The sequence below is a fragment of the Epinephelus lanceolatus genome, chromosome 12 (assembly GCF_041903045.1).
Source record: "Epinephelus lanceolatus isolate andai-2023 chromosome 12, ASM4190304v1, whole genome shotgun sequence".
Lineage (NCBI taxonomy): Eukaryota > Metazoa > Chordata > Actinopteri > Perciformes > Serranidae > Epinephelus > Epinephelus lanceolatus.
Genome location: NC_135745.1, coordinates 32574653 through 32586279, shown reverse-complemented (window position 1 = coordinate 32586279; position 11627 = coordinate 32574653). Strand labels below are relative to the sequence as shown.

Genomic DNA, 11627 nt, shown 5'->3' with positions numbered 1-11627 from the left:
TAGATCAAACTCGAAGACTGCTCTGAATAAGTGGTGTGCATGTTTGGTGTGTATGTACAGTTTGTGACTTTTACGACTCGGTGTGGATGCGTCGGAGCCAAGGAGGTTTATCGGAGTACTATAGTGTAAGCATCGCACGACTGCTAGCTTGTGTTCACAGAGGGTTTCACACTGATGATGGCACCTCTCACCTGTGCACTTACATGTAAAGATGTAACTCGGGGTAACCATAGATACCTCCAGGTGTGTATGTGTGTATGTGTGTTTACTGGTCTGCTATGGTAGTGTGTGTAGCAGTGCTACACCTCTCATGGGGGGGTTAAAGGGACAGTACACATCAAAATTAAAAATACATATTCTTCCTCTTACCTGTAGTGCTGTTTATCAGTCTAGATTGTTTTAGTGTGAGTTGCTGAGTGTTGGAGATATCGGCCGCAGAGATGTCCGCCTTCTCTTGAATATAATGGAACTAGATGGCACTCGGCTTGTGGCGCCCAAAGCGCCAAATGTCTCTTTCCAGAAACTATGACCCAGTTACTCAAGATAACCCACAGACCTTGCTGTGAGCAGTTTCATGTAGATTCATCAGTTAGGACTTAGGGTGTTAAAATCCCTGGAGTTTCAGCACGGTTTGTGCCAGAGCATAGGTATTTCTGCCATGACAACCCGACACATCATCAGTTGTGCACCTCCACATCATCATTTCAGCCTTTATCACAAGACACCCTCCATTGAGGCAGGCCCACCACAGGCAGATCAGGCCTGGGTATGTGTCAGAAAGTTTGCTCCTCCGTGGTCACCGAGGGGCCCAGACGAGATCCTTTCTCCTCAGCCATAGCCAGTGTCTGGACCTCTCAGCTATATGGGCCAGATCCTTAACCACCTTCCTCTGGACCTGCCCATTAATCCCGATATCCTTGAGGAGCCTAGCGGTGGATCTAGCGTCGAAGCCTATGCAGCCCACCTCAATCGATTGCACCACAGCTTTCCAGCCTCTAGTGGCCGCTTCAGTTACGAGGCTTTCTACGCCATCTAGTTCCATTACATTTAAGAGAAGGCAGACATCTCTGCGGCTGATATCTCAAACACTCAACAACTCACACCAAAACAATCTAGACTGATAAATAGTACTACAGGTAAGAGGGAAAATATGTAATTTTGATTTGGGGGTGAACTGTCACTTTAAGAGTTCTGATTGACAAGATTTTGAATGATGTGGCTCATGGTCAGTAAAAGTCACCTTTTACTACGGTAGGCGTTGATAGACTAGAGATATTGCTGTGAATATAACTTGTTTAACGTGTATTTAAATGTATCTTTTTTTGGTTGCATATTGTGTTTTTCTCTAACTGAGAACCCCAATTGTGCACTTTGACAGAATCCTGTTAAATGTAGAATTATATGACAATGATTTCCTTTTTTTTTCTTTACTGTATCAGTAAATGTTCTTTGCTTTCATGTGACGTATGGAAGAGACAGTAAATGGGCCTGTAATCTCCTCCTGTTGGCCGCTACCTGCTATGGCTCTGATTTTCTTTTGAAAACAACAAAAACTGCTACAAGAGAACAGTGACAAGTGAGTAAGAGAGTTTCAGCTCCCTATTTTAGGTTGACAAGTTAGGGATCAGTGAGATTGTGTGTTTGTCACCGTCTAACAATGTGTGCCTTTATAATACACAGCATAAGAAGAGCACAGATTGAGCTTCTGTCTGTCAGTCACAATGCCAAAAACAGGTGGGGGTATTTCGGCTTAAACCATCCTCCAGGTGTTTTCTTAGAAGGATTAGTCCAGTGTCAGGTCTCAAACAGAAGTACAGGCTGAAAAGGAAAACATCCTCAGGCCCACCAACACTCCGTAACATAAGTAACATACTTAGGGTAACTCAGGAGGCCAACGAGAGGAGGCTCAGGGGCAAGAATGTTGGAAAGCACACAAGTTAGAGGGCGTTAGATAAATAGTGCGAGAGAGAGAATTTGAGTGTGTGTGCGTCTGTGATTTCACTGAGTATTTACTCAAAACATTGTCTTGTTATGTTGATTTATTGATTTTCATTATCAGCTATGTAGAGGCCTTCATACATGGTTTGCTTTGATAAGATTATTCATTGTGTTTGTTGGATGATTTCGTTTTCTTCTGAGTGTTGTGGTGAGTTGTGGGACCGTTTGTTGCCGAGATATTGTGATTCCCACATGCAAATGGCATGTGTGAGAGCTGAACGTTAACAGTTGATTGGTGGATTTTGATATGAATGCAGATTTAAACCAAAATGGATGAGATTCAATCCCAAAAGACCTTGATTTAAAATGCCAATGGGTAAATTGCGCTTGCATGCAAGCTGGGGGCTTTAAGGTGTTAACTGCAGAATGCTGCCCTTTGTGCCTTTTAATAAAAGAATGATGAGTGGGAATTAAAGTGTATGATTTTGATATAAACTTTTCTTATTGTATGTATGATGTGATATTTTTAACACCACTTTCTCCTCAGATGCTTTGTGTCTAATAGCGAGAAAGCTTTGGATTTTTCTAAACTGCAGTATGTTGAAATGTAATGGTTGACTTGTGTAAGAGAAACATCAATAAAGTTTTTCTTTCCTTACCAGCACTTGTGGCCTGTTTTATCAGTAAGATGGTGTAAGAATGTATGTTTGTGAAAAATATTAAAGAAAGTCTAGAGTTTTGAGGCAAGACATCCATCCATCCATCCATTCTCAAACGCTTATCCGAAGCCGGGTCACGGGGGCAGCAGGCCAACCAGAGCATCCCAGACGTCCCTCTCCGGCAATGCGCCTCCTGGGAGAAAAAATGTCTTGCCTTTACCCCTCTAAGAATCGCCACCTTAACGTGGTGTAGGGGTTCCTGTGTCCCTGTGATCCTGGGCGCCATGTTGTGCAAGGCTAATCGTTCCTAGTAGGGTCTCCCAAAGCAAAGTGGTCCCAGGAGAGGGCCCAGACTAAGAGCAGTTCAAGAAGACCACGATGAAACGGCACATTCGGAGAGAGTACCTTGCCTGGTGTGGGGACACCAGGGCCCACTTCTGGAGCCAGACCTAGAGGGAGGGGTCGCAAGTGAGCTCGTGACTTGCATCTGGGCCAGGTGCAAAAACACTAACTAGAGGCAAGACAGTTTTTTTTTTAAATTGCACATAACCTCTTAATTTTGAAACGAGACACTAGATGTATGTGTATATTACCTTCATTGACAACTGTATTCCACTGCATGGTCACTTTGTAATACAAAAATGGTTGTGTGGATCATCGTTGTGCCAGCTTTGGATATAAAAGGTCCCTTATTGTAAAAAATCTGATTTCCATGTCTTATTTAAATATAAAGCAGGTACTGGTGTGACATAAATATTGTGAAAACAAAACTGTTTTGTGTTGAAATACTGGCAAAATGCTCAACCCATAGAGAAGTGTACAGTCCAATTCAGAAACTGTGCCTACAAACGAGCCGTCAGGACTTCCTTGAAGTTGTGATGTCACAACTATACTATATATTGCAAACCTTTCAAACATTAAGCGTTAAGGCTGAATCCAAATGTCCACCCTCTGGATTTGGGGACTGAGCCGTAGTGGACTTCAGTCATATGTACTGTGACGAGTTCACTGTCATCACGTAAAGTCTGAGAGGGCAGAGACTGCAGGCCCGCTGATAGACAACCCTCGAGACTGTTTTACTCATTGCCAAGGGAACATTCAAGCAAGGATTACAATCACTGTAACTGATGTCATATTCTGTCTATCTATCCCTGCAGATAACAAGATATATATCGAGCCTTAATGGGTTCCTTTGAATTTTCTGTTGTATGTGGAAGACCTGAAAATACTGACCAATCAGAGCAGACTAGGCCTTAAAGAGACAGGCCCTAAATGGAGCGTTTCAGATAGAGGGTGAATTTGGGGGAAATTATGTGTTTTTTGAATTTTAGAACAAGTAAATATGTTAACGTAGAAACCCAAAATACAAGTATGAACCTGAAAATTAGCATATGAGACCTTTAAACTGAGAGAGATGTCCTGATAATAAATTTGTTTTTTAAACCAAGCTTTTAAGTTTTGACTCAGTATGAAAGAAATCAGAGGATTGAGATGAAAAGCAGCCGTTATACTGGATGTGACAGATGAAGCTGACCCAACCATCACTGGTTATTCTCATTAAAATTACTATCAGCACATTCACACCATAAAAATGTGGGAGATAGAAAAGAAGCGATTACACTAAACGACTGAACCCACAGCACCACAAACCACACCACAGATTTTCAGTTGACAACCAACAACAAGAAATAAGCTCTGGGGTCTTTCTGCGACCATATGTCTGATGAATCTTTCATTTCATCAAGAGACAAATCAATCATGTCAGCGATGTTTTAACGAGCCATTGTGTCGAACAAGAAAACAGTATAGAAAACCAGCCGCGCTGTTTCAAGCTTGAGCAACTCGTGTTGTAATAAACACTCATAAGGCTTTTTTGTTTTGTCTTACGTTGTGATTTATATTCTCCATATTATGGTTTCGTTTAATGAAAACCACAAACATTCTTCACCCTTATGGGCACAGCGTCTCTGCATTCACACTAAACAATGTAGAAAGAATGTAGTGTTCATCAAGTACATGCTACTCACACACACTCAGAGACAGGAAAACACTTCCGCCTTTATCTAAGTTTGTGTCAGTGCATAAATTTATCTTGTTTATAAGACACTTGGCATTGGCGGCATACTGTCACCTCACACCCACAGGCCACAAATGGACATAAGTAATAAGCAGGGGAACAGTGGAAAGCTTAATTATTCTGGCCTTAATTCAGATGATAGTAAACTACACATGTCAAACTGACCTACTTTTGAATAGCATAGAACTTCCTATTGCTACCATACATAGTAATGCAAACAGATGAATGCAGGGTGCATGTCAAGTATCTCTTGGCAGGTGAGCCTTTTTTAGAAATGTGGCCAAACCATGGACCTTTGAACCAAAGAAAAAACTGAACAATGAACAAATACATGGTGCTTCTTTCTTCAGAGATTGGAATAGGACTACAATGACAGGTCGATTCACTGCCAAGGCATTGCAACATGATAGTAAGACATACTTTATGAAATATGTCTTGTTGATGTTTTTGTATGGCTCAAATCAACCTTCAGCTGTGTGCATAACAAAGAGTTTACTATTGATAATGTGGACTTGACTGAGGCAAGGATTGAGGCCTGAGGAAAGGATAGTGAGCTGGATGATGGTAAGGCATATGGAACTAATCCCACCCCTGATCATGTAAAATGTGCTCATCAGAAACTTGTTCCACTTGTCACGTGTTGATTTTCTTGGCACGCTACCCGACAGTGCTGCCAAGCTTAGACATATAAGATCAATAGCAGTGATGCTCAGCTCAGAACCTGAGGGCATAATGTAGCCCGTGACACGGTACCAGGTGGCCCATCTGCCATTTTCTAATCCACAATGAAAACAAAGTAGTTCACACTGGGATTTTTTTTTGTACTTTCCAAAGTACATTTTAAAAAAACATAAAAGTAGAGCTTGTTTATAAAGAAGTGCCAGGGAGGATCCACTGGACTCCATCAGAGATCTGAGCTAAGCCCCGAATGTCCTCAAATCCTAGAAACACCCCTGTGCACACCTGAGTTGTGTGAGGCTGCTGCCACTGGCTGTAAAATACATGTGCCAACCCTGGTGCCAAGTTAATTTAGTTCATAAGTTAAGTCAATAATTTAAAAAGAAAAATGAGTTATCTGCAGTTTAATGTTGATCCATTTTATCAGATGAATATTAGTAGTTAATTAAATTAGCGTTCATTAACTGGCCCCTGGCCTCGTGTCATTTTGCAAAAGTGGAGTATGCTTGGTCTATGGCTACTATCCTGGTGTAAAAACATGCATATGTGCCTGTTTATAGTCATAATTTTGCCATACACGTGATGTCTTTAAGGATTCCCATTGAAATTAGTCTCAAAAAGCTGATGATAGTGGAATAAAATACTCACTTATCAATGAGTTTATGAGCAGCTACTGCCCAATGCTTGTAAAACAGGTTATTTTTAAAATAATATTATCACACATCCTTTCTCCAGTGAACAAAACCACAGAAAGATAAATACATATTATTCATTCAGCTGCTGCTCTTCAGTGGCATCATCCATTTTGTAGAATAGTGGCCCCTGGTGGCGGTTTGATGAAGTGCAAAGCTAACCATCCACCACTTAGCTTACTTGTCCACCTCGAGATTTAGCAATTACTGAAACACAAGTGTGTGAGATGAATATAGCACACGCAAAGGGTATGCTTTCACTGAATTAAAACACACGCCTCACAAAGAAACGTTTCGCCACAGCACAGGGAACTCCAGTAAGTTCGCATTTCAAACGGATTGAATCGGTGGCTACATATGTGTGCTAACGTTAGCTGAACTAGCAAACAAGGCTAGCGGGTGCTAGCTCTACAGCCCTGCCGGCTACACGAACGACAGGCACGGATTTCTATCACACAGAGTTCGTGAGACACAGTCTGGTGGCGTAACGTATGATATTGTGTTTTAAGTAGTTTAACCGAAGGCTACAGTTTGTCAAATAATAATGTAGTAGGTTGAAACAGTGGTAGGTGTAGACGGTTTGCTAACCTATATTAGCATATCTAGCTAGCTAAAGTGCTAAAGTTGGCTGTGGACATTAGCTTATTTGCTAGCCGGCTAATTCGATGCTAGGCACCATCACAACTGGCTATGGGAGCATGGATGTGACAGGCTAACATTAGCTGTTTGCATATGTATTTTCCTAACATATTCTTCTTTGCAGGCAGCCATGTCAGGAATTAAAAGGAAAATAGAAGGCAATGATCCCGACTATGATGACATTTCCCTGGTCCAAAATAGTAAGAGAAACAAAGCGGCTGAACATAATGGTGAGTTCATGTTATGAGCCCTGAGACAGTACACCTGCTTTACATGTTGTGACAGCTAACAAGTAACTGTACTCTTCAGTACTTCATACTTGAACATGTGTTCCTCCTGCCTTATCAGCCCGAGAAGCAGCAGTACAGAAGATTGAAGCCATCATCAGAGAGCAGTTTTCTTTGGAGATGAAGAACAAAGAGCATGAGATAGATGTGATAAGTCAGGTATCTGGATGATAAAGTTTTTTTTTCATTTCAGTGATACAGAAAGTGACTTGTACATTTTTTATGTTTACAGTAGAAAGCAGAGCATGTTGGGTTAATTGTTGTTCTCATTATTTTACAGCGTCTCAATGAAGCCAGGAGGATGATGGACAAGCTAAGGGCATGCATAGTGGCCAATTACTACGCCAACGCTGGAGTAACAAAGCTCCCAGAGGTGAATTCTCATCTACACACACCCAGACAGCTGTTGGCTGCTTTAAGGCAGTTGTATAGTACAGTCGCAACAACCACAATTTTCTCTGTGTCCTAGCATGCTTCAAAGAGTGACCCTGCCGTGCTGAACCATCCAGCCATCCGCCGCTTCCTGGAGTCCCCATCCCGGTCCTCTTCCCCTCTCAACCAGGGCTCTGAGACACCATCTCTGGCCCAGTCAGAGTCTGAGTCCCTTTCACAACAAGGAGAGGGAGCAGAGAGGGATGGAGAGGGAGCGTGGAGAGAGGATGGCAGCAGGCAGGAGCGCAGACCAGGGCGCAATACAGGCAAAGTGAGTTCAGCTGACCAACATGACGTCAATGATTAATTCATTGATGATTACAAAGTGGTATCAGTATCTTGCATCTTTTTATCTTTGATCAAGACTATAATGTTCTTCATTATTTCTCATAGGACACATTCGGCGTACCGGTGTCCTTAGGATCCGAGCAGAGGGTGACCTATCACACTATTGGAAATGAAGCTTCTAGACTCTATGCAAAAAAGACAATCGTAGTCGGGAATGTGTCCAGGTATGTAACCTAACTTAAGCAAAAGTTTAACTCATTCAAGTCATCTTTCTGACTTAGTATGATGTTGAGTAAGTCTTTAAAGGTTAGGAACCTCTCAGGAAGTCATGAGACTGTTTTAAATTATAGAAGACAAAAATCACAGTTGTCTGTTTTTCCTCTTCTTCAAGGCGTATGTGCACACTATATGTGCAATATTAACAGACGTACTATGTGTAGTTTTTTACCTATTACATGCATTTATTGTCTATTATTTATTAGTGTGAGGATTGGACGGTTGAATGTATGCAGAATGTGGTTTTAACTGTCAGCAACTTATAGAAGTATCATTTTTTCCAATGATACAATGACAATAAAAGGCGTTCTGATTCTGATGACCCACTAGAAGTGTATCACATTGCATTTATCTGCAGAGACTCTGTCCTCTGCCTGTATTTTCTTATTCTTATTTTACTCTGTTCGGGATGTTCCAGGGCACAGTGTGCAGGTGAAGTTAGGACATCATAAAAAGATAGCTAAGGAAATCTCAGTTGCAGTGCCAAAACCCCACAAGCAGGCAGAGCTCGTCCCAAAATGAGGGTGTATAAGGGATTGGCTTTTACTTTTGCTGGCAATGTCTATAGACATTAGCCTATCCCAGCTGACATTGGGCGAGAGGCGGGGTACACCCTGGACAGGTCGCCAGGCTACAACAACATTCACACCTACGGTCAATTTGTCACCAGTTAACCTATCCCCAACCTGCATGTCTTTGGACTGTGGGAGGAAGCCGGAGTACCTGGAGAAAACCCACGCTGACACAGGGAGAACATGCAAACTCCACATAGAAGGGCTCCCACATCCGGGTTCGAACCAAGAACCCTCTTGCTGTGAGGCGACAGTGCTAACCACCACACCACCGTGCCGTCCCCAACATAACATGAAACTTTCTATTTTCATCAATTTCTTTTAAAATTTCATACGTTTTTTGGCAAATCTGTCGAAATTCAATATTTACTGTTATTTAAAACAATGAGCTATTGAGGCGTTGGTGGCTTAGTGGTTAAAGCAAGCGCCCCATATACAAAGGCTCCGTCCTTGCTGCAGCAGCCCAGGTTCGATTCCAACCTGCAGCCCTTTGCTGCGCATCGTCCCCTATCTCTCTCTACACTGCTCTAAAGGCATAAATGCCCCAAAATAAATCTTAAAATAAACACAATGAACCAGGTGTGTTAGTCACAGATACTAATAATACTTGTTGATGTTTGTTCTAAGATTTTTAGAAGGGATTTCAAAAGTTTGACAATATGTGAAACCTATAAATGAGTTATAAGCCATAAATTGACATCAGCTTGCACAAGTAGACACCTATGGTTTGAAGTATCACATATCCCTTGAGTTGCAGGCATAGCACAGAAAATAAGTTAAACTCAAAATAGTGGTTAACCCCCCCCCCACAAGCTCAGTCTTGTTGCAGTTTGAAAAAAGCCTTTTCATTAGTTCATTTATTTTCCCCAGGGCCTGAGTTGATCCAGATAACAGTTCCTTGCAATCACTCGGTTCAGTGTAATATGAAGCACATGTTAATTCTAGAAAGCTTGATTGACAGGGCCCATGTATCTCGTGCACACTAAATGTCTTGGATGGCTACGTGGGAAAGTCATTTCTCATGTGCCGCAGTGCATAGTTGTACATAATAAGAAGGCTTAAACTTGACACATCTGTCATACACAGTTAATAAAAGATACGTGGGATAAGACTGGTTTAAACTGACCCAGATTGTCAACTTGTGTATCATGTCATGTATTTTCTGACAGGATATTTGTAAAGCTGTCTTGAAGTGTGTGCATTAAATGTTCAAGGGTGACTTATTTCTAATAATTTATGTGTTTTACATCGAACTTTTGCTCGCGACCCATACTGCCTGTCTTCCCTTAATCCTCTGTTCTTACCTACCCACATTATCTTTTACAGTTACTGGCGCTAATTCTTTATTCCTCCGGGTTGTTTTTCTTTGTTGTCTCCCCCTCCCAGGTACATTCCACCAGATAAGCGGGAAGAAAATGACCAGTCTACCCATAAGTGGATGGTGTACGTCAGGGGCTCCAGGAGGGAGCCCAGCATCGACCACTTTGTAAAGAAAGTCTGGTTCTTCTTGCATCCCAGCTACAAACCCAATGACCTAGTGGAAGTCAGGTTTGTGTGTGTTTGTTTTTCTGCATATTTGAGACAGTCAAAAGCCCCTTTGGCACATGCACTGCAAACATGACAGTATGTAGACATTATCTGGAGGAGCTGTATGTGCGAACGCAAATGTCTGAATCAGTTGGACATTAAACGGACTTAACCCTGCCAGCTCCCTAGTGCAAAGTTTTTGTAATGTCTGATTGAGCCCATGTGGGACTAGAGGAGGTGATATTCTGGAGAATTCACAGCAAGCTAGTTGGTATTTTAATGATGTTTCTGAAATGTGGCTTACATGAAACTGGAAAGGAGGGTTCAGAGGAAGGGTCATTTACGCAAAGGCAGCAACAAAAATGTCTTAACTGGAGAGATGATCAGATTTGGGAACTTCTGTCAGTAAGGCCTGGCTCTGAAATCGTCTGACAAATTCAAGGAATGGCAAGAGACTGTTGTTTGGGACCAAACCAGCTTCATGACCTTGCTGTAGTCTGCGTCATGTCCTGCCTTGTGCGTGCTCTAGCTAGGTGCCACCCCTTTCTTAAACCAAACAGAGCATTTCCAGTTGGTGAAAACTGTTCTTCTGACACAGTCAACATCTTGTTGTGTTCCACGTGTGTCAAAGAGAAACACATCAAACCTGATTCTCTTGATGTTATCCAGAGTTCACATGAAATAATGGCTAAAGTGTGTGTAATCACTTCTTAGTCATGCACCTGATGCAGGCACGGCTCCTCTCTTGTAATACAAATGAGCACTTGGGTGCTGTCTTATGTCGTTACCTCAAGCAACAATAGAAGTCAGAGACACGGGGACAAACTTGCTTCACTTAGATTTCACCTCACGTGTTGCCCTAGACACAATGTTTACTTCTAACTTTATATTATTATTTTTGGTTAGAAGTTTGCCACACCTCTTTCCATGCACCGCTTGCCAAACCAAAGGAAGTAAGAAAACAATTTGGATAATAGCACTTGGATGAGTAAGAGACTGTCTTCATCATTAGTTGGCGTATAATTTGGAACAGCTTTCAGGTCATCCCTAAGTGTAAAAACAGTCTGCTGATCACAGTGTGTGTCTCAGCAGTATTTATGGCAATCCTTTAATAAATAGTGCCCCCTTGTGGATCTTTTCTGATGCAGATTATCCAGCCCAGTCCCCATCAATCATAGCTGGAAGTAAAAAACAATATTTGTCTCTGAGTGATGTTTACTTCAGCTAAATCTTGCCGTTGGTTAGTATTTATGCAAACTAAGAAAAGACATAATCATTATGTACACACACATCATTAGGTGGGGTCTGTTACATCATTCAGCACACTGTGAGTCAGACTGGAAGTAAACATCATCATGACTAATAGTGGGCACACCTACATGGTGTAGTGACATAGAAAAACAAGCGTATTTAGGTGTTTTCCTTAGCCCAGAGCACCGAGGAGTGTCGCCTGGTGTCGCACAGTTCATGCAGGAGTTATCTGGAAGGAGCAGAACTTTTGGCCTTGAGTTCTGTGGTTAAGATGTCTCGGTACAGTTTTTATCCTCCAAAAGTGGCAAAGG

The 11627-nt window shown here is 41.9% G+C and overlaps 1 protein-coding gene across 4 annotated transcripts in view; it reads left to right on the top strand.

Moving 5' to 3' along the window:
* Positions 1–6174: 6174 nt before the first annotated feature.
* Positions 6175–11627, top strand: part of yeats2 (YEATS domain containing 2) — a 37726-nt gene continuing 32273 nt past the window's right edge. For 2 of the 4 annotated variants that reach the window (XM_078173275.1, XM_033650433.2), the window contains exons 1-7: positions 6175–6361; positions 6808–6913; positions 7032–7129; positions 7251–7343; positions 7440–7673; positions 7796–7914; positions 9925–10086. In XM_078173275.1, the coding sequence (XP_078029401.1) occupies positions 6814–6913; positions 7032–7129; positions 7251–7343; positions 7440–7673; positions 7796–7914; positions 9925–10086 (806 nt within the window). In that variant the 5' untranslated portion in view covers positions 6175–6361; positions 6808–6813. Of the gene's footprint in view, positions 6362–6440; positions 6534–6807; positions 6914–7031; positions 7130–7250; positions 7344–7439; positions 7674–7795; positions 7915–9924; positions 10087–11627 lie in introns of those variants that run through there. The other 2 variants (XM_078173274.1, XM_033650434.2) reach the window with 2 other exon arrangements.